The following is a 22,624-nucleotide window of genomic DNA, read 5'->3' on the forward strand; positions in this document are numbered from 1 at the left end:
ACTTCTGGGTGCTTTACACCAAAACCTCTCATTTTAGCTGGCACATTTGAGGCTTTTAGTCTCACACAGACACGGGATCAGTTCCTTTAGGCTTAAGTAATTGGTCTGTCTGGCATCTCTGTCTCCTTTATTTATTTATTTATTTTTTTACCTTAGACTTTAATATAGTAACCATATTTGCATTATTTACAGTTCCATTAAGAGAGACATTTGAGATAACACATAATTGAGGCTTTCCCATGGACAAATTTTATGTAGTAACATATAAATATATGAAGTTTGATGCACCCAGTGCTTGTTCTAGTAAATTTAAATAAAACGGTAATTTAATCACCACTAAATAATAACAGTTTCGCGATTTCCACATTAACAGATTCACTAGAGTGCACAGCACAACAATCAAATGTGTAATAAATGCTATTGTTATAAAGGTCAAATTACCATTTAAACAAATATACAGTCCACAAACTAAAAAAAGCGAAGTCTGATGAGAAAAACTTTTGATGTTTGTTTGTGTAAGGTGCTTTAAAGCTTAGAAAAGTTGTATGGTTTTACAAGACCTACAAGCAGACAGACTCAAATGAACTCATCACTGACATCAAGTCAGGCCTACAGGTTTGGTGTGTTCGTGGTAGTTCAGTGCTAGACTAGTAATCTGCACATCACAGGTTCGAAGCCACAGAGGTGATTCAGAAACTTCAAAGTTCATAGTGGAGTCCCTTTATCTCTCTAAAAAGTGCTAGCTTGCTGAAATTATCTTAAAGATCTAGTTATAGATCTAGTTTAATTGATTAAAACTCATGTGAGCTTATCTATTTATGTTGATTTAGTGGTGTTAAATCCTATTTAAACCTGAATAAAAGCATTTACACAGTTTATAACAGTTAGTTTCAGTTCTCGAATCTGATTGGCTGGGCAGGGTTCCCGCGGCACTCAGACTTAGCACATTTGTTTGTTGTCTTTCTTTTTCCAGACCGTCAGGAATGTTAGTTACAGTATAGGTTGGTGAAGAAGTGAAAGAATTCATGTAAGCAGAAGTGAACCAAATGGAAGAACTTGTAAATGATCTGATATCCAGCTGTATGCAGAGGATATTAGTCTGACGTGCTTTCCTGTTTCTCAGCTACAGTTTCTCACATCTTGTACTTTAAAGCTTTCTAGGTTGGTTACTCACCTTCCTGTCTAAACAGATCTGCCAGAGTGAGGCAGAAGGTGGATGCCACAAATGCTGACATGAAGCAGAGTTGGAGTATTTCATATTTTCATCGATTTGTCGGTCTATGAATTTAAATCATACTATTGCTAGTCATTCATGACTCTTGAGCTAAAACTGAACAACATCTCATCATGACTGTGTCAACACTGTGTTTGGATTTGGTAAGTGTTTATTTTTTACTTACGTTGTTGTTGCCTTTCCTTTGACAGATTGTGCTGTAATTGCTATCTTTCCTTATTGTAAATGTCTGTACCTCATTACAAACATTGGAAATCCCTCATTTTCAACTGTGTGTGTGTGTGTGTGTGTGTGTGTTTATATATATATATATATATATATATATATATATATATATATATATATAGGCAAATTTTTCAATTTCTGATTATAGATTGTTGAGAAATACCTTTTCAGTAACCACCATCCTGTATCAATAACATCTGAATTTGGCAAATATTTTAGTGACACATTTGGCTAACCTCAACGACAATAGTAACACTTGTAATTAACACGTGTAATTGTTATCGGCTATATACCTTGTGATATTTGGCCAATATATATATATATAAATTTTTAACAGAATATGTCTATACACTTTAAGAATTAAATGTGATAAGAACTTGCGGTAACACTTTAGAATAGGTAACACTTGTTAACTATTAACTACGACATTTCTCTCAATAAATTCTTAATTTGCTGCTTAGTAATAGTTAGTAAGGTAGTTGTTAGGTTTAGGTATTGGGGAAGATTAGGGATGTAGAATAAGGTCAAGTAGAACAAGACATTAATATGTTCTTAATTAGCACTAATACATGGCTAATATTCTAGTAATATGCATGTTAATAAGCAACTAATAGGTGTTACCTATTCTAAAGTGTTGCATTGAACTTGCATTGACTGTACTTCAGTGTAACAGACTCCTGTATTTATATATATATTACATTTTATGTTTATTGGCAGAATATTTTGGATAAAATATTGGATAACTATTTTTCAGATATGTAAGTTTAAGTGGGATACCTTATTTCATTATGGTAGTAATATCTAAATAGATTCATTTTTAGAAATATAATCCATCTTGAGCAAGTGTTTATATCAAGAGCTTTCCTAAGATTGTGCTGCAAAAAATGTTTCAAACGGACCTCAAAGCGTTCTGTAGATATGAGCAGAGACAATGAGTAAAAACTAAAGAATATGACTTTATTCTTACAGAGTTGACATTAATCACAGTTCATCTCAAAACTGTCTCTAACGGTTCTCAGATTTGCTAAAATATTAAAGCAAGTCAGTATAAACTTTTTATATATAATATTATAATATTTCTCATCCAATTCTTCAAATGATCTGCGCTTTGCTATCAACATTAATTTGAAGGCTCTGTACTTTTAGCGTATGTCAACAATTGCCCGTCTAGAAACAGAAACAATAGCATTGTCTTTTCTGTATACTATCACACTTAAAATATTTCTCACAAAGTCTTTAACATTTATAAGGGAACATGATTTGGGGGTCTTTGCCATTAAAACATTGGAAAGCTCCTGATTAATAACAGCTTTCCAGAATTTTGTGTTTGTTTGTTTATCTTTAAGTAGTTAAAGGGGTTATATTATTCTTTTCCACTTATTTAATTTTAATCAGTGTGTAGTGTGTATGTTTGGCCATAAAAAAGTGATATGCATGGTTGAGTGCTTCAGACAAGACAATGAAGAAAAAGTGCTGCCGTAACCTTAAGTTTTCCCAAGTTATTACACATGCACCTGTATAATTGTGTATGTAAATATATATGTTACAATTATAAAAACGTTTTTATAATAACTTGCTGACTGTACAATACTGGACAATGATGTAATCTGCAGAATTTATACTTCAATTATGAGACTACAGTGTTTATACAGTGAGTATGGGTGATTTTATATCACTGTATTTCTTAAGTAAACGGACTGTCTTCAGAAAAATGGATGTCATTTTAATTTAATCTTGCATGTAATGTCTGATAAAGCAGTTTTTTTGAGCGGAGCTGCTTTGTGTACAGCCGTTACCTGGTGAAACCTTAAAAGACCTTTTCAGATCTTCTTTATGAACCAAGAGCTTTTAACACTCCAAAGAGAAAGGAGAAATGGAAATCGCATCATATGATCCCTTTAAATATGATGGTATTTCTTATGTTCAGAAGACAATGACATTAATTTGATTGCAGTTAATTGTCTTTATTTCAGGTATTTGTACTATTTATAGCCTCCCAATGCCAATGCCAATCTACAATTCCACCCATGAAAGATGGACGTTGTTCAGAAGGTAAACAGACATGCCTCCCACTAACTAAAATAAAAATAATAGAAAAACCACAGTGAAAAACACCCATAGAAGATGGACCTTTGTGGAATATATTTGCTAAAAAAAAATGAACCAAAAAACCTATTGTTTTATCTCATTATTTTTACATTTCCTGCAGGATATCACAAATCAGATCAGGGCTGTAAGAAGTGTGTGAGCGGTTTTTATATGGACTTACCTAATAATCGGTTATTTTGTTTGAGATGTACATTATGTGATATCAGTGGTAAGTAAAATATCAGAGTACACTATTAATCAATTAATGCTTGTGAAATGTAGGCACTTGACATTTATATAACTGTAGCAAGATGGACTTTTTGTCTAAAAACAAGACTCCTTGTTTTACAGCTCATGAAGTAGAGAAGGCCAACTGTACACCAACACAGAACAGAGTCTGCGATTGTAAACCTGGGTTTTACAAGAGTAATGATCACTGTAATCCCTGTTACAGATGCCAAAACTGCAAAGAATGTAAGTACCATTAAAGGAAGTTAATTTATGACCAAAGAACCAAGGTGATGCTTTCTACAGTATTCTAAAAAAAGCTCAAAATGAAATATTCGGAATACCTTGGGGCTAGAAACCGTAACTGAATAGTATGTTTTTCCTTTTATGTGTCACTCAGGTTCGAACTGTAAAAAGAACTGTAAACAAGAAACCATTCAAACCAAAACAGAACCTGTTAAAACCACAGCAGCAGTGTGTGGGCATGGATCTTTTCTGGAAAGTGGACAATGCCAAAGCTGTGTTAAGTATGGGGTCTAATATTCACATTTTCTGCACATCTTCTGAATCTTCATGGATTTTTGGTAGATTACTCTATTTGTGGAGAATGAGGATTTTTTTTTGTTTATCCAAGTCTTTAGCATGTAGGTTAATGTGTTGTGGTTTTCCTGTGTATAAGGTTTAGCATCTGCATCAGAATTTCCTGCATTTGTTGTAATGTTATTAGGGCTGCACGATTATGAAAAAAATCATAATTGTCAATTATTCCCTTGAAATTGTAATTGCGATTATGAATTACTATTATCACAATTTACACTGAATGATGTTTATACCATGGTTTGATGCAACTGCATGCCGTAGGAGCTGAAAACGATCTAACTAAAAAAAACTTTTAGTGCTTTGCTATAGTATTAAGCCTCAAATGTCAGGTATAGCCTACATCAGATCGGTTTCTTCTTTAAATAAAAAATTAAATAAAAATATGAAAATAAAAAATTATGTTATACTAAATCTACAATTAAAATAATGTGAAAAACCCTTAAGATAGCATTTAGAAAAAAAAAAAACATCTTAAGCACTTAGAATAACATAAGTGGACTTTGAACTATTAATTGCATTAATTAAATGATTATGCAATTGTGGCATCTATAATTGTAATTGTGATTAGAAATTCAATTAATTGTGCAGCCCTAATTAGCAACAAAACACCATTTCAGTTTCCAGCACACCAAAAATATGATGAATGTCTTTGTTTTAAAACTTGTGATTATGGAAAATATTTTTATGGTAAATACATTTATTTTATAGTTATGTTTTGCATATGTTTATCATGAAAGTGTCTTGGGTCAAAGCACAAGTTAAGTACAAATGCTTTATTGCTTAATGTAATTTGTTGCAGGTATAAGTGTAAGAATGAAGCCTGTAAATCTTTCTGTTCACCTACCACAGATGAACCACAAGGTATTACAACATCCTAACATGTATAATTAGAAAAAGTTACATAAGCAGACCTTTCAAGTAAGAAATACAGAGTTTAAATTTTGTGTGATATATTGTCCTTTTCTTAGATTCACCTCACCTGCTGATGCCGGTGTTACTGGTCATTGTGACCTTATTGGGTGGTCTACTCTTTCTCCTTCTCATCTGGCTCTGCAGTCGGAGATGGCTTTGCTGTCGAGTCAAGATCTGGAATGTTTGCAAACATCCAGACATTCAGATGGAACCAGGTTCATATACACCCACATGTACTTAATTTAGTACTTGCCTTGCACTGTTACGTAGAGCAGCTGAACATTGTTTTGTTTCTATTAATTCTGTGCTTTCTTAAAATAGGAAATGCACATTGATTTAGGAACCCTGCATGTTGCAATATTCAAGAGAAGTGAATTTTGTCTTTGTTTCAGCAGATCAACCTAATGATGTTATCTGCATTCCCACAGCAATGGTTTGTAATCTAACATGTTTCAGTACTGTGTGTACAATTACATAAGGTGGAAAGGATTTTATTTTTAACATGTTTTTTGACATTCTAAGTGATTAGCATCACCTTGATAAGCATATGTTTGTCTTTAAAGGAAAGAAATGGAGCCACAATTAAAACTTTACCAGTGACCAGCTATCCACACAGCGTCTTGAGTGGAGATTTACAGAGCATCATGGCCCCCCTGATAGCAAACGGAAACCCAAAATGTAATTATATACAACATTAGGGGTCATGGAATGAGTATCAAAATGTTCTTGATATTCACATTCATAAGAGATTACAATAAAAACACACTGCAAGTTTAAAAACTAACTCTCTTTTTTAAAATATATATATTTTTTAAATTGCCATTGGGAGAATTGTGACCTCACAATTCCCCTCAATGCATACCTTAACATGCGTCGTCATCATATGTTATGTTGTACATTTTTGTGTCCCAATTTATTACTATGCCCTAAAAGTATGCACTCTTTTTGTGATGAAAAAGTACATATTTTTGTGTGTGTAGCAGAAGAGCAAGCTTTGGGACATACTACTTTGTCGCAGTTGCATCTTTAATGGGCCGCTCTGTAGCTTAGTTACGTGCGTTCTACCATCGTTTAAGCAACCCTGTAAATCATCTTATCACAGCTAACATCCTCCACATATCATTTCATTTGCAAGCATATTGAATGAAGAGGCATTCAGTTCTAATCGAATCTGCCTCCAATGTGCAATGGTTTGTATGCAGTATGCATAGATCTGGGCTGCATCTTAAATCGCATAATATCTTAAGTAGGCACTTTTTTAAATAAGTAATTACTTTGTGCCCGGCAAAAAGAATACATTTTTATGGTATGAATGTAATTTGGACCTACTGCATTCATTGTGTTGTCATTGTCACATGATCTATCAGCATCAGTTGCATCGCATCCCTGTCATTCATAAATTCTCTCCTGTGGCCTCTTGTGAAAGCAAAGCGTCCAAGATGTGCACACTTCAGAATCACGGCAGAAGTAGTAGGTCATCTGGATAATCTGGATAAAACTCTTTTACGTGTTTACTATATAGTAAGAAATTTTGTGGTTTTGAATGCAACCCCTGAGTACTATTTAGGGCAGATATGGTAGTATGTAAATTGGGACTGGAGCAGTCAAGATCAGCATGAATCTATCAGTGATTTCTGCATTTTCACCAAAACTTCCATTACAATCAATGACAAAATTTACACTGCTCAACGAGTCTCTTATCTACATTGTGTTTTCACTGTGTAAGTTATGATGGTAGTATTGGTGAGATTGCAGGAGATCATTGTGAGACAGTAGAAATTACTTTTTTCAGCTACAGTGCAGTTCTGCAACCAGAGTAGTTCTAAATAAAATGCTTTAATCAAGACTTTTCAGGATTAGTTGATCTTGGCGGCTGTTATAGTACGATTGCAGTAAAAGTTTTCGAGAGTTTGCATGCTCATTTGATGCAAGATGTTAGTCAATCATAGCAGTGGGCATTTATATTGAAGTCTCACAGCAGACACTGCTCTTCCCATGGAGCGCTCAAATCAGAGAGCTAAATCCAGGGTGGAACATGACCTCAAATTACCTAAATTATGATCTCAGGAAACATCATAAAATTTAAATAATATATTTCATGACCCCTTTAAAACATTGCAAAACTTAATAAAGTGTAGGTTTATTCTCTGTTTTAGAACTGCTCAAATGTTGCAATTGCTTTTCTAAATATTTCAAGTTTTATTATCTGGTTTTACCCTTTTGCAAATCACGTAGGCGTACAAGAAACTGATTCTGATCAGCTAGCCTTCAGTCTTACATCAAAAATTCGAAGAACTTCTGAGAACTGTTTAATCAGATAGTAACTTCTAATAACTCACACGCCTTTAGTTGCTTCCTTGGTGTGGTAAGAGCCTCACAGCTTTATGTTAAAAGGGCGTTCAAATGTGCTGATTAAACGAAGTAGATAATTTTCAGAGTAAATGAGAATGAAGAGAAAGGAGGAATTTTTGTTTTAGTTGTCATGATTTCCCTGAACCCCTAAACACAACACTGTAATGCAAAAGTCCAAACACGGGGAAAACACCTGTGAAAAGTCAATATGGAAAATTCCTTCATATTAAACATACATTAAACCCTATTTTACGTACTTTTGTAGAATGTATCCTAGTGACAGTGACCTCAAGAGGAATTCAGTATATTACCATAATGTTGTTGCAGTGCTCATCTTGTTGCTAGACTGATTGATGTGTACATCGTAATGAACTATTTGGTTCTGCATAATGGTTATTTTGCTAGACTGATTGATGTGTACATCGTAATGAACTATTTGGTTCTGCATAATGGTTCTTTTGTGATATAACTTACAATCATCTGCCACTGATAGGGCTACTCTATGTGAGAGCTTGGGCTTTCTCAACCTTTGTATCTAAAGGCCACATCTGCTTTCCCCCAGTGATGCAGGTGTTGCAGAAAGAGTCCTGGCCAGCACCAGTGCTCTACACTGTCATAAGAGCGATTCCTGTGACGCGCTGGAAGGAATTTTTGCGACTGCTTTCTGTGTCAGATGATCAGATGGAACGGATCGAACTGGAGGCAGGCCCATCCTATCTAGAAAAGCAGTATCATATGCTGCGTCTGTGGAGCCAGAGCAGTGGAGCGAAGATGGAAAATATCTACTCAACATTACACTACATGAACCTGTCAGGCTGTGCCCAGGAACTGCAAGAAAAGCTAGAACAATTACAAGCAAGCATGTAAAACAGACTGACTCATCTTCACTCCATCTCCTCATGCGTGTGAGCTGCAGTTGCATTTCACAATCATTTCCAAGGAACCCTGAACAGAAGATGCTCTGTTTTCTGAACAGGAAACCCTCAGTCATGGTTAAATATATTCTTTGTGAATTTTTTTATTTAAGCATAATGTAAAAGTAATGCAGATTATTATGCATATCATAGGTGCTTTGTAATAACTTATTACAATTCTTGTTGGTTATATGAATTAACCTCGTCACTATACTTGTACAAATGTGAATATTTAAAAAATAATTGACAAAATTCAGATTTTAGCTACCAACAATAAAGGTGCTTTACTTTGCCGTAGAACGGTTAAAATGGTTCTTTAAAGATCCTTTGACTGAATGTTTCTTTGTGGAACCAAAAATTGTTCTTCTATGACATTGCTCTGAAGAACCTTTTAAGCACCTTTATTTTTAAGAGTGTAGTGGTTTTCAGGATAAACCTAGCTGCTTACTTCAGTATTATAAGTTCTCAGTCATATTGTACAAGTGTGAAGTATTGGTTCATACTCACTTTGTCACACCACTATACATTTGTTACTTTTCTAAATAAAAACACTGTTCATGTGTGGAATATGGCTCAGATCTTGACAGCACCATGTAGTTATAAAATGGAAAGTGTGACAGAAAAAGTGTCCTTTCTGTGCACACAGAAAAGTTCTGACATTCAGTTTAGTTAGTGTCAGCAAACATTTGCTGTAGCCTTTGAACTATGCAGAAGGAAATTCCCCTTTCATCTGGTTCCCCCAAGTTCCTCTGACTTCTGCTTATACCACAGTGAAGATCAAAAGCAGTTTCACTTTTTTTATTTCGTTTTTCCAGGCATGTATATAACCATAACCTATTACTACTAGGCTGCATGTTGTCAGTTCGAAGAAACATACAAACTCCCACCCCCAAATATCTTTGCTAATTTTAATAGTTTAAATCTTCCAGTCTAGAAATACCCAATTCAAACAGGGAAACTAATAAAGCGATATCTGCTCAAATACATTTAAGCTTAAACTAGTTTTATGTTAGACTATATTTGACGTGCTGTTATTATTGCTTGACTGTATTTTTGTCCAGTCCTCTTTAAATTTATTTAAAAATACTTATGGCTCACTTAGAGAGACACTTTCAGAAAACAACACGAATAAAAGCAAATTTATATAATATAATTATAATATAACGTGTAACGTTTGGAAAATGTTGTTAGGTGAGTTTGTCGTTTCCATAGTAACTAGTGAACACATGCTGCGTGAAGCGAATGTTTGCCTAGAGCCAAAGTTTTTGGAATTTAGATTTAGATTTAGAACAAAGTCCCTCAACAGGTGACGGAATAAAGACCATGGCGACTTTATTACATTTTTTCTTTTGGACGAGTTTTGTGCCAAGAACGACGCGCTGTGTAGCTTAGACAGATAATTATTAATTTTACGAGAGAACAAGCAGACATTTGGCCAGACCTATACATTCGTCGTTGTTCCTAATATGATATCCTTGACGCCTTAAGTGGTGTCTTTTCTCGATGTTATAGTGTTTTCTTTCATGTTTCGTCTTCCTATCGTCTTTCACTCATGGGGTCGGCATATTGAGTTTCGGCAGGAGCTTCTTTTTAGGGACTAAGCTTTCTTTAACCAGACAGCCACATCATTTGACAGCTGTTTTTTGAGTAAAGTGTAGAAACATTCATCTGTGGTTCATCTAAATAGTATTTAATATGCGACGATACACCTCAGAACACAATGTTTAACTTTTTTAATACAGAAGTCGAGCGAAAGTGTGTGGACTGCACTGCACTCTCAAACTTATAGACACAGGTGAGTAAACCATCATTAAGAGGTGTGAACGATCTCATGTATTATTGGATGATAAAACGTCGTACTCTGTGTTGTATCATATACATTATATATTAAAATTGTAATCTGTTTTAAATTGGTGTCTGCAGGACATGTTCTGCAATAAATTGTTTGGAGCGGACTACTTTTTAAACTAGTGCTTGTATTTAGTTTCTTAAAAATAACCCAACACTTACTAGTATCTTTTTTAATTTGAATTTTTTTAAGTAATTATTCATTAGATTGAATACTACTTAATTCCAATACTAGTAGCCTACCTATTAATTTGCTATTAGTTACTGTCCAAACATTGATAGGTAATTTGTAACAATTTTGTTCCACCAGTAAGATTATACACAAAGGAAGTTAAGAAATGTGACTAATGTAACAGATACTCCTAATATTAATAAAAAAATGACTATGATCTAAGTAATAATAATTAATAAATAGCTAATCATTATTTTTATCTATAGGCCCCTTTCAAGATTGTAAAGGATACCTTACAAATAATAAAATACATAAACAATAAATGAAAAGAAAACAATGCACAATAATACACAAAACTATATAAATCAGAATAAGCTAATCTAAAAAAAAAAAACGATTAAATATTTTTTTATACTGTAATAGCTACTTGGAAATGAGTAGTTACTAGTATAAATAGACTGACTAATAGGGACCCTACTTTGCATTATTCTTTTAAGTCCTATAGTGACTAATGAATAGTTACTGGTAAAGTTGAACAATAAATTAATCACTCTTTGAAAATAAACTAGTATCTTTTAAAAAAAGATACTAGTTAGTTTAAAGGAAGAAATGTTTAAACAGCTTGCTACATAGTGTCATTTATTTGAGCAATCCACATTTAACAGTCATTGCATGTTATTAAGAGCAAGAGATAGATTGTTTTTTTTATAATGATGTGGTTTCCAATTCTTTTAAAGGTTGTTGAGGACCCTTGTGAAGGAAATGCAATCCAAACCTAAATAGCATTACACAGAAGGGAGATGAATGGCATACATAAAGGAGCAGCTGAACTGTGCAGAGAGGGCGACAAAATATTGCTCTCTGGGGATGCTGGTAGAGCTGCAGCTCTGTACACACATGCTTTTGGAAATAATGCCGGTTCCACTGTAGGACATATGCGTGGCCTTAACGCAGGTCATTTAAAGGAGGTAATCTCAACGCTGGAGGCCTGGCTTGATGGCGTTTCACACAGTTCTATTGAGGGCCTGAGTAAAGGCCTTGTTGCTGTATTTCTGTCTACATTATGCCCCAATAACGTATCTGCTTCTCTTTATAAATTGGAGTCTGTCCTGCAGGGTACAGGTCATGCTTCAAAAGAGATCTTTGCACGGTGTTCTGCTCTTCTAGAGGGAAAACAAATGCCTAAACCTGAGGGTCGCACACGGTTAATTCTGGAGCTAACTAGAGCTCTGGCCTGCTTGCTCTCTGACACACAAAATCCTAAAGTTCCTCAGCTTTATCTGCAGGCCTTTCATGGAAATAAATCAGAAACTATTAGACTAGTTAAAGAAAGGCAACATCAATATGTGAAGCTATTAATTCAAGCCTTTTACCAGCAAATGTCTCCAAGATATCCCATTCTCCATACTAAGGGGCAGATGGAAAAACCATTGAGTCCAACACAAGCAGGTGAAGACACTAATGCTCCTAAAGCTGTTGAGTTTTTACTTGCCATTTCACCAGATGACATCCAAGTAAGAGAGCTTCAAGCAGCAGTCTTGTTTTCCTCCGGAAAGTTCACAGAAAGTGCAGAAGCTTTGTCACTGGCTCTTAAACTAGGTGAATCACAGACTGAACATGCAATGGCGCCAGAGAAAAGAGCTTGTTTACTCGTTGGCAGAGCAGCTGCTCATTTTTCCGCAGGCGGACGAGCAAGAGAAGTCTGCAGAGATCTAGGTGATGGCTTTGCACTTCATCCAGCCACAGCAAGACAGCAATTCCAGAGTGTTTTTTCGGACAGTGGCGAAGGGTTGGCTGTTCGCATCCAGCTCCGTCAACAGGCCGAGAAGGGCGTCTCAGAGTTCAGAGAGGCCGTTCTAATGAGGCCTGACCTTAGGTCTTCGAAAGGAGTGGAGTTGTTGGATCCCGTTATCACTCAACTGCGAGCTCTATGCCACCTGGAGTCGGATGGAGGAGGCAGGGAACTGCATGTGCGTCTGGCAGACTGCCTCCTCCTGTGTGGAGAACATAGAGAAGCCCTTTCCATAAGTAGCCAGCTCACCGCTGCAGCTCCAGCCCAGCAGAGCTACCAGAACACCGTGCAAGTGCTCCGAGGGTATTCCCGACTTTTCACTGAAGACCATAAAGGCGCTCTGGAGGATTTCCAAGCGGTGATTGAGCATAGTACTCCTCATCCACCCAGCTGTGTCCGTGCACTCTGTGGTAGGGGTATCCTGCGTATGATGGCTGGATCACACTACCTTACTGCTCTAGATTACATTACAGCAAGCCAATTACAGCTCCAGGATGCTTCTTTAACTGTTAGGTGCCTGGTGCCTTGGAATTACCGTGGGTTGCTGTGCACCGTGTTGGTGGAACAGGGAAGAGTCATCCTTGAGGGGACCGAAGAGCAAAGAGCTGAGACAAATCCTAGAGCTCAAAAAGAGCACGAGGAGGGGCACACCCAAAACAAACAGAGGTACATTTGCATTTTTTCATTTGGAATGACACTTATTTGTTGTGCTGTAGCTTTTATTTTGTCTTTTGTGTCTTATTTAGGGATGCACAGTATATCGGTACAATCATGGATTATACTCTTAAATATAACGGTTATAAAATTTTTTGACATTGATGGTTCCATGATGGACTTTTAACGTCCATAGAAAACTTTAATTGCACAATAGGTTCATTATAGTAGCAAAAGGTTCATCAAATGATTAAAATGTTCTTCACACAAGTTCTTCTTAATAATTATTTAAAGAACTATTCATGGAATGTTTCTTCTGTGTCCTGTGAAAAACTTTAGGTTTTAACAGTGTAATATAAAAAATATAAAAAAATGAAGAAAATGACTAAATTGAAATGCTGTCATGCCTAAATTCACTTTGTTACATTTCAAATCACTGATTTTGATTCTGTTAGACAAAAAAGTATAGAATTGGTATTTTTTTCAGTTATCAGTAATGACATGGTAATCGGCCTATTAGTAACAGGCATAACTTTATTATTGGTTCATTCCTAGTCTTATTCAGAGGTGTCCAATCCTGCTCCTAGAGGGCCACCTTCCTGCACACATCAGCTTTAACCTACCTGACTAGAAGTGTAAAGATTCTACAGACCTTATTTAAAAGAGGTTGACTGATGGTGGATTTTACTGATAACAATAACTTGGATTTCACTGGCCATTTACTGATTAATTTACCTCACATCAGGTTTATAAAATGGATAGCAAACACAAAACTCCAAAATAGTGCTAAACTTTATTAGAGAAAATAAAAAGGTCTGAACCATGAAAAGTTTAAAAATATTTAAATATAAATAGATATCAGTATATTATTAATAGCTTATACATCTGTAACTTTTTGGGTAATGAATGCATACAAATTACCAGCTGGATAAAATCTAATATAAACAGATGGTAAAAATTGTTACATTCAACATTTGGGTTGGACCTTCTCAGCCAGCTGACCTCTATTAATTAGCTAGTTCAGGTGCGTTTAATTAAGGATGTAGCTGAACTCTCCAGAACTTTAGTCCTACATGAGTAGGACCAGATGGCACTTATTCAGTCTCCTGTGCTTCCTTCAGGTCTGCTGTTGGTGTGCATGCTCTCGCTCTTCTCCTAATGGAGTTACAACCCGGTGCCGATGGACCCCAGATTCTCACAGCAGATGCTCTGTACCAGTTGGGTCGTGTTGAGGAGGCTTATCGTCTTCTTCTGAACATTGAGCACACAGCCCCACGGCCACCGATTCTCGCACGCCTTGCAATACTGCAGCTGCATCGAGGCTTCCTCTATGATGCCTATCAGGTTCTAGCTTATATTTCTCTCACAGTTCACCTTAGTTAAGTCGCACTAACAAAGGCATCTATGATAAAATAGCCTATATTAATTTTCGTCTTCACAGTAAGTAATCCCTCTGTTGTCTTATAGCTACTGAAGAAGCTGATTAATTCAGGAGAAACTAGCTGTCTGCGGCCCCTTTTATCTGTAACATCTTTACAAGACCGAGACCTTCTTGAAAAACACTGTCACACTGCTTCCAAGCGTATACTGTGTGGCCAACAAGCAGAAAGTGCGATAAGGGAAGCTGTGGCCTATTTGTCCATTGCCATTATGGCTTCAGGTAATGAGAGTGTGTTGTTTTCAGACACATACAGTACAGTAATATATATAAATATATATATATATATATATTTACATTACAAAATATTTATGATTTTCATAGGGAATAGTATAAATGCTAACAGGAAATAACACCATTAATTTTAATAAACACAGTTTCAATGGAAAAATACAGTAGTTTCCTTTTTCAGTTCTGCAAATTTCAGATACTTGCTTCTGTCATTGATCTTGATTTTCGTATTTCATATAACTTATATATGAATTATTCTAGAAAGAGAAGTAGGTAATTCAGAACACTGCTGTTTTATATTTCCTAACAAGTTAACTGATTATTCTTTAGGTGGTGGAGCAATAGATTCCCTGCTGGAGAGAGCAAGATGTTATGCTCTGCTGGGCCAATGGAAGACAGCAATCTTTGACTTCACTGCAATCCTTAAAAAGCACCCAGACCATGTGCAGGCTTTGTGTGGAAGAGGATTCACTTATCTTATGCTGAACCAGCAGAAGGTGTGGTAGCAAAAACAAAGACCTCCACCTATGGGAGCCACCTCATTTTATCAAAACATGTTTTTGAAGATGGTGTTCACATGACAATAAGGTTAATGCATAGATAACATGAAATGACAATAAACAAACTTTTACAGCATTTAAAAGTCTCAGTTTAGTGTTGACCTCTTCATACACATTTCCACTAGTTTTTCCTTAAATATAACAGACACTACAGACTAGTACTGTTTTCCCGTATGCTTGTAAATTGACACTATAATATCAATAATTCATCAGGAATGCACACTGGACATACTGGTTGCCCTTCAGTGTGGAGCTGAGGAGGTCACTCAGAGCATGCTGTCTCTTAAAGACAAAGCACGAAAACTCGTCAGTGAATGGTTGGGTCAGCACTGTCGCAGCAGCCTGTCAGAGACTCTGTTGGTCAACCCTGTACCCTGCCGCGAGGAGCTCCTTCGAGAGGCCTTTTTGATTGGTGGAGCGCTAATGAACACTGACTGCAGGGAACCTAGGTGGCACCTCCTGTACATAGATACACTACTTGCCAAAGGTGGGGAACAGTATAAAGCATGTAGGAGTCAAGTATGTGGGCCGTGGCTATGTAAAACATTACTTTTATGTTTATGAAGGGGAGGTGAGTGCTGCAGGTGCACACTTGAAGCAGGTGTTTGGTCAAGAGCCTCGAGATGCCGCAGCTAAGGCCAGGTGGGGTGTTGTGAAGGCCTGGCAGCAGAACTACAAAGTGGCAGCCAACTATCTGAGTGTGGTGTCTGAGAAAGAACCAGCGACTCTAGACTTTCTAATCACTCTTCTGCAGCCGGCTCAACGAAAACGCCTGGCACAGGTACTTTCTTTTTTGATTCTATATTAATGTAGGGATTCATATGTGTACATTTATTCATGATTCATGATTCATGAGACAATGGTCGATGTGATTGATTTGTTAAGTTTTTACCCATTCAGAGCCCTAGAACAATTGCTGATCTGCTTTTATTTTCTTTTGTATTGATTTTTCCGTGTTACTCAACTCTACTGTGGCTAATAAAGCAAATTTGTGCTTCCAGGCGGCTTCTCAGCAGGCCAGCAGTATTTCTGAAAGTGGTCAGTGGGAGCAGGCTTTAGCCCTCCTTACACTAGCGGTGCGAGCGGTCAATGAGATGAAGCTTCAGTACCTCAGGCAGCGTGCAGCCTGTCTGGCCCACCTGGGGCTGCACGAGAGGGCGGTGTCTGATCTGAACAAGGTCATCCAGGGCCACAGTGCAGATGGCAGAGAGGAGCAAAGGGTTTGGGCAGAGGACCATTGCCGCAGAGGCCGTAGTTTGTTGTTGTGTTCCCATGAAGAGTCTGGGTTACAGGACTTTTCTCAAGCCCTGGACCTACACGAGGAACAGGCTCTGCTGTGTGTGGAGGCTGGTCCGGGAACACAACGCCTTGCCGAAATGTTTCTGCGCTTTGCCCTGCAGAACTATGGGCAACAGAAACTGGACAAAGCTTGGCTTCTGATAGAGACTGGGCTTAAAGTGGACAGTGGCCATGTAGAACTGCGCAGACTGAGGGCTAGACTAAAACGAGAAGTCTCTGGTCCATGTATTGTACACTAGAGATGAAACATACATAAGATTATATGGTTCATGTCTTATTTATATTTATTTATTGTTAATCAGGCAAAACACAAATATTTCTGTAAGTTATTGTGTTGCACAAGCTTCTTACAATAGATCTTTCTGTAATAGTAATTTTTGATAACTTTTTTGTTTTGTTATCTATACATTTTGTCAAATTTAACATTTGACTTAGTCATGTGTGACATGTACACCACTGTTCAAACGGGGTCAGTAAGGTTCTTTTGTTTTGTTTTATCAATGTTGTCAACACTGATATTAATACATCATTTTTCTTTAGCACCAAGACCATATTATAATGATTTCTGAATGGTCATGTGATACTTAAGACTTAAGAGTTATGAGACTGGAGTTATTGCCGTCCCAAGAACAAATTACATTTTAAAATAAATCAAAATAGAAAATGTCTATATAATATTACTGTTTACTTTATTATAATTTTTTCATATTTGTAGCTTTTGGAGCGTAAGAAACTTATTTTAAAAACATGAAAAATGAAATTTTGAATGGTAGTGTATGTTTAGATATTTTTGTTCTTGTGAAATGTTTCTCTTTGAATGTAGATGCATTTATGCTACTTAACAACTTATGAAGTTGTTGTCATAAATTATATCATCTTGTAAAGATTGTAGTATAGTTATTAATTATAAGAATGTTCCATAATATAATACATGAAAGAAGTTGAAAGTGTTTAAAACTCATTATAGTAAAAGTCTTTGTTGTGTTTACTGAAACAAAATTATGTACAGAAACGACTTTGCAAGACATTTAACCCATGATCATGGCAAACACTGCTCCCATTAGACACAGGTAATAAATCTAGATACATTTAAAAAAGTGTGCACTGCAAGCATAATGACGTAAAGTGCACATAATATACTGTACACGACTGTGCAAAGGTTTGGGGTAAGTCATTTTTTAGGTTTTTGAAAGAAGTCTCACCAATGCAGCATTTATTAGATAAAAAATACAGAAAAAAAAAAAGAAATATAGTAAAATTTTACTAAATATTTATATATATTTTTAAATGTATTCCTGTGGTAGCACAGCTGAATTTGATGATATTTCATATTAATGTTCAGTAGACTGATGGGCTGCTGAAAAGCTTCAGTCTTGTTTTTGTTAGGATGTTCATAAGACTTCTCTCAGTCCTCAAAGATAAAGACTACTCAAGTTAAGTAACTGTCACTTTCTTTCTTGTGCTTCTCAGAAAAGAATCCACACCACAACAGTCTGTCACCTCTCTGTACATTTTCTAGAACGATGAGCCCTCCATCACCTTGTTGTCAGCTAGCTTTATGATGCGGCTGCAAAGGTGACACTTTTGGCTGAGTTGTGAAAAGTTGAGAGCTGGACACAAAAAGAAAAAAAAATCCAATGTATGACAGGGTGTAAAAAAATAAGCATGCCGTTTTTGTAACATTTTTGCACCTTTTGAGTGTGTGTTAATTAAATAAATAATAATTATACATCATACAGATTAAATTCTTGAAGTTGTATTAATAACTCGAGTCCACAAGAGGGAGAACTGCCATACTGTTAGGTTTTGATGTCAGATTTGAGTTTCTTGATAAATATAGATCGAGGGGGGGAAGAAGCAAATAGACAGATATCGACAGAATCAGTGCAAACAGAGGTAATAACAATAATAATAAAATTCACTGAAAATATCATTGAAATTATCCTCCTCAAATACATTGTTTATTAATTAATTGGATTGTACGTCTCATAAACACCCAGATTTCAGTGATTTCCTGATCCTTATAGTCCAACACCAAACATTCAGATTTCATTGATTTCCTGATTCTAATAATCCAACACCATGCTCTCGTTTGGCTGCAAAGACTCGCGCGAGTCGTGTGGGTTGTTTATGATAGTGCCTTTATGTTGTTTCTTTGCAATTTTAGTCCAGGATGTTCAAACATTTTTGGACCGACGTGACATCAAGAAATGATGGTATGTTCATTTCTAGACTTGCTCTTGCGTCATTTGCACGTCATCGCACAAACGTAAACAAGGAAGTCACTTATACACCGCGAATGTTTTTATACAGTCTATGAATGAGCCGAGTGCTCCGGTTTATGTCTGTTTTTCATTTGTGTTGTCTACTCGCGAGTGAAGTTTGTATTTATAGCATAGACTGTATAAAAACAGATTTATACACGTAATCAAGCACTTATAGTATCCTAACCGTTTCCAGGATCAAGAACTCCGATTTGTTATTGTGTATTTAAAACGCACTTGGATTTCGTTATAAGGCACCCTCATTTCTTTTTTCATATAAAATTACACCTGTTTGACCTGTTAACAAAAGAAAGTTCACTTTAATGTCTTTAGATGAACAGTATATTGTTTGACACTGCAAAGATTTGGTTTATCATCAATGTCATGCTTATAAATGGCTCATTGATTTAATCCATTCTGGAAGCAGTATGACCTTTATTGACCTTTATTATCTTTATTATCCTGTGGTGTTAACCTTACAGATCTCCAGTCTGTTTTGCATGGTAATATGTTGTATGTAAGATATACAGTAGCTCAAATGTATATCTAGTATTTATTGATAATTTGGTTGTAGGAAGAAGGAAACTTAAATTGTTGTATTTTTGATTGAAGTTGTGTTTTTAAATCAGCAGGGATCTGATATAATGTCATCACCTGTGGATGTTATCGTGGTTGGAGCTTGTAACAGAGGAGAAAACTATTCTTACAATGCTGTGATTTTTTCTGACCACATGGAGGTATGACTACTGTTTTAATATCACTTCAACAGTCAGCAGTTCTGCTGTTTCACCACCACATGAATAGGGAATTGCTGACCCTAGGGATTTTGATCGAATGGATTTTCAGGCACGTCACAAAGTACCTAATAAAAACGCTTTCAGTGGTACATTATGTCAATCTTTTTGTTACAGTAAGATTATTGTAACAGTTTTATATTTTATTAATTTTTTACGTAGATTGGCATCGCGTAGCTGTAGCAGATAGAGAAATTTGCTGATGCTGTATTGATCTGCACTCCTGATCGTCTTCATAAGGTATGTGGTTTCCATGTACGTTTGGTCAGTGTTCACATGATAGAGTTCTGTTGATCAGCATTGTGTGCTTAGCTATTTTTTACTGGTTAATGAATGGCATACTTGCACTTTAAGTTGTCTGCTTTTAATGGGTTCAGTGTCCAACCGTTTTATTGTTCTTCAGGACCCTTGCTGTGGCTTTAGCTAAGAAAGACTACCATGTACTGCTGGAAAAACCAATGACTGTAAGTGTTTGCCATAAGGCTTCATGACATGATGCTTTTTGTTGGGCTCTATTAAATGATTCAAAAGTGCTTTAAAATGCAGTTCGTGCATGCATGATTTATAGGCTCCTATTCTATCATGAGCACATTTTTAATTTTTAAATTAAAATCTAAACATTTTAGGGGCACAAAAGGTTACAGATGAGGACTGCACAGAGATTGTAGAGTCTTAATAAACAACTTTCCAAGTCTCAAGCAGAAAAGAACATACACATTTGTTTTCAACAAGCTGCAGATCGCTGTTTAGACTGTCCTGTAGAGGGGGATTATGCATACTCTTCAAAGAAAATCTATTTGGATCAAGTTAAAAGAGTAACATATTCATGTACACTACAGTTCACAAGTTTGGGGTCAGCAAGATACAGATAATATATATATATCATATATATCTATATATATATATAAAAGAAAAAAAATACTTTTATTCAGCCGAGATAAAGACTTTTATATGATTAAAGATTTCTATTTCAAATAAAATGTTTTCAACATTGATAATAAGTGTTTTGACTTTGTTTTCTTGAGCATCAAATCAGCATATTAGAATGATTTCTGAAGGATCATGTGACACTGAAGACTGGAAATTCAGCTTTGACACCATAGGAATAAAACACATTTTACAATATATTCAAGTAGAAAAAGAGCTGTTTTAAAAGGTCATGATATTTTACAATATTTATCATCAAATAAATGCATTCTTTGTGAGCATAAAATACTTAAAAATATGTAGTATTGAATCTTCTGTATACTTGCCTCTCAGATAATCATTAATGATGTTCCCTTTATGTTTGTCAACAAAGTAAAAAAATATATTATTTGTTGCAGGTAATGAACATGGAATTTGGAATTTTTACAGAGGAAATATGTTTACGCAAAACATAAGATTTCAAAGATTTCAGCTCTTTGATGACTGTAAAGGGGTTTAACATCTATTTGCTCATTTTCTCACAAGGGGGAACTGTCCTACAAAGGATATGAGGTCAAAGTGTTCCACAGATGAATAATAAAAATTGATTTGTGTATGGATTAACTGACTCTCACCATGAATGTAGCCCTAGATGCTGGAATGACAAAGAAAGTAAATAAATAAATCATCTTTTGTTTTATTCAGATAAATTACATTTCTTGTGTTTAACTTAAATATATGTACCCATGTAATAAAATGAATTTTGTGGAATTATTAATTATCTCAATAAAAATCATCATCATATTATGGGTCTTTTGTTTAGGTTTAGTAATATTGTATTTATTTATTTTAGCAGCCATCCAGACTTTGAGAAGAAATTATGCATTTTACTGAATCAATGGCAATTAACGTTGCATTACTTGAGGTATCTTCTGCAGTGAATGGGTGCCGTCCGAATGAGAGTCCAAACGGCTGATAAAAACATCACAATAATCCACAAGTAATTCCACGACTCCATCTGACCAGTTAATATCCGGTGACCCGAAGAGCTGCATGTTTGTAAAAAAATAATAATAATAATGAAATTGTTGTAACTTTTAAATGTCACTTCTGGCCAAAATGCTAGTCCATAAACTCCACTCCACTGCTGTTCTATCACTTCATAATCTGCTGACATGTTTAAGACTGTTGTGGACTGTTTTCACCGTTTTAGAGTTGTTCATATATCCCTCCTGATTCAGATGAGATTATTTTTTCACCAGAGAAAACAATATGTATAACAGACTTATTTTTTTAGCAACAGAAGCAATGGTTTAAGTTAAAATGCGGTGAATGGGTGAACTATTCCTTTAAGTAGATTGTCTGCATATGCTCAGAAGCCTACGGTTTTTTTAGGACAAAATATATATATATTTATTTATTTTTACCTCTATACATTATACTCTAGATCTCTAGCTATTTAAAATGATGGTGTGTGTGTGGAGACAAACTCTAATGGTGTGCTAATAAAAGGATCTATAGTTATATAACAAATAGTAATTTTTACATTAGTCACTGAATGTAAATGGTGTTTCAAACTGAGGAGAGGTGGCGTGTCACAGTGAGCTGTAGTGTGTCATAACCTTGCAGTCTGTCCAAACCTTGTTAGTTTGATGACTTTGTGGGTGGGTTATCTTGGTTGTGGGCAGGTTACTTAAACAGATTACAAGATCATTGTATTTGACACTCATGGTGGCTTAAAAAAAAAAAAAAAAAAAACACTCTATGAATATCTTTTTGAACACCACATCTAAAACTTTGCTTTACAAAATCCTATATATATATATATATATATATATTTTGACATTTTGAGGTAGTGTATGTAAAACCATTCTTAAAAAGTCGATTTCAATTAAATGAATTGCACAGAAATTAGTCACAGAAAGTCCAAATGGTAGAGCTCATGAAATGTGATTATATCTCTTTCTTAAGCTTTGTGGTTAAGGCCCTCTGTTGAAGTCATTATTTTGTTTTCTCATATAGAGAGCCAGGGGATAAACCTAACTGCATTTTGATACCTCTGCCCAAAATGACTCACAGAATGTCAAAGAAATGCTATCTTCTTGCCACAATG

At 35.6% G+C, this 22,624-nt stretch overlaps 2 protein-coding genes and 1 long non-coding RNA gene across 5 annotated transcripts; all 3 read left to right on the plus strand.

Annotated features, from left to right (window-relative positions):
* The first annotated feature begins 1,169 nt into the window (after positions 1-1,169).
* Positions 1,170-9,120, plus strand: LOC128011462 (tumor necrosis factor receptor superfamily member 1A). 3 transcript variants are annotated; one of them, XM_052593907.1, is made up of 10 exons: positions 1,170-1,377; positions 3,433-3,511; positions 3,669-3,776; positions 3,899-4,021; positions 4,176-4,302; positions 5,175-5,236; positions 5,344-5,520; positions 5,683-5,720; positions 5,851-5,965; positions 8,202-9,120. In XM_052593907.1, exons 1-10 carry the CDS (start codon positions 1,348-1,350, stop codon positions 8,504-8,506), a joined length of 1,164 nt encoding a protein of 387 aa, XP_052449867.1. In that variant the 5' UTR covers positions 1,170-1,347; the 3' UTR covers positions 8,507-9,120. The 3 variants fall into 3 exon arrangements, with proteins under 3 accessions (XP_052449867.1, XP_052449868.1, XP_052449869.1); XM_052593908.1 differs by having other exon boundaries at positions 1,174-1,377; positions 5,344-5,502; positions 5,680-5,720; XM_052593909.1 differs by having other exon boundaries at positions 1,174-1,377; positions 5,344-5,502.
* A 2,005-nt stretch (positions 9,121-11,125) lies between these two features.
* On the plus strand, positions 11,126-17,133 carry ttc34 (tetratricopeptide repeat domain 34). The gene is made up of 7 exons (XM_052593541.1): positions 11,126-13,031; positions 14,141-14,363; positions 14,487-14,679; positions 15,019-15,185; positions 15,462-15,735; positions 15,815-16,029; positions 16,250-17,133. Exons 1-7 carry the CDS (start codon positions 11,374-11,376, stop codon positions 16,784-16,786), a joined length of 3,267 nt encoding a protein of 1,088 aa, XP_052449501.1. The 5' UTR covers positions 11,126-11,373; the 3' UTR covers positions 16,787-17,133.
* A 1,681-nt stretch (positions 17,134-18,814) lies between these two features.
* Positions 18,815-21,315, plus strand: LOC128012041 (uncharacterized). Its single transcript, XR_008182694.1, has 3 exons — positions 18,815-19,845; positions 20,009-20,069; positions 20,931-21,315. It is a non-coding gene; the product is annotated as an uncharacterized LOC128012041 (long non-coding RNA).
* The last annotated feature ends 1,309 nt before the right edge of the window (positions 21,316-22,624 follow it).

This window comes from Carassius gibelio, chromosome B23 (genome assembly GCF_023724105.1).
Source record: "Carassius gibelio isolate Cgi1373 ecotype wild population from Czech Republic chromosome B23, carGib1.2-hapl.c, whole genome shotgun sequence".
Classification (NCBI taxonomy): domain Eukaryota; kingdom Metazoa; phylum Chordata; class Actinopteri; order Cypriniformes; family Cyprinidae; genus Carassius; species Carassius gibelio.

Excerpts from the sequence above, each read along its gene's own strand:
- LOC128011462 (XM_052593907.1), top strand. The coding sequence starts at position 1,348 with ATGACTGTGTCAACACTGTGTTTGGATTTG. Across the intron at positions 5,237-5,343 it reads TACCACAGATGAACCACAAG|ATTCACCTCACCTGCTGATG; the intron begins GTATTACAACAT and ends TCCTTTTCTTAG. Across the intron at positions 5,721-5,850 it reads TCTGCATTCCCACAGCAATG|GAAAGAAATGGAGCCACAAT; the intron begins GTTTGTAATCTA and ends TTGTCTTTAAAG.
- ttc34 (XM_052593541.1), top strand. The coding sequence starts at position 11,374 with ATGAATGGCATACATAAAGGAGCAGCTGAACTGTGCAGAGAGGGCGAC. Across the intron at positions 13,032-14,140 it reads CACACCCAAAACAAACAGAG|GTCTGCTGTTGGTGTGCATG; the intron begins GTACATTTGCAT and ends TGCTTCCTTCAG. Across the intron at positions 16,030-16,249 it reads AACGAAAACGCCTGGCACAG|GCGGCTTCTCAGCAGGCCAG; the intron begins GTACTTTCTTTT and ends TTGTGCTTCCAG.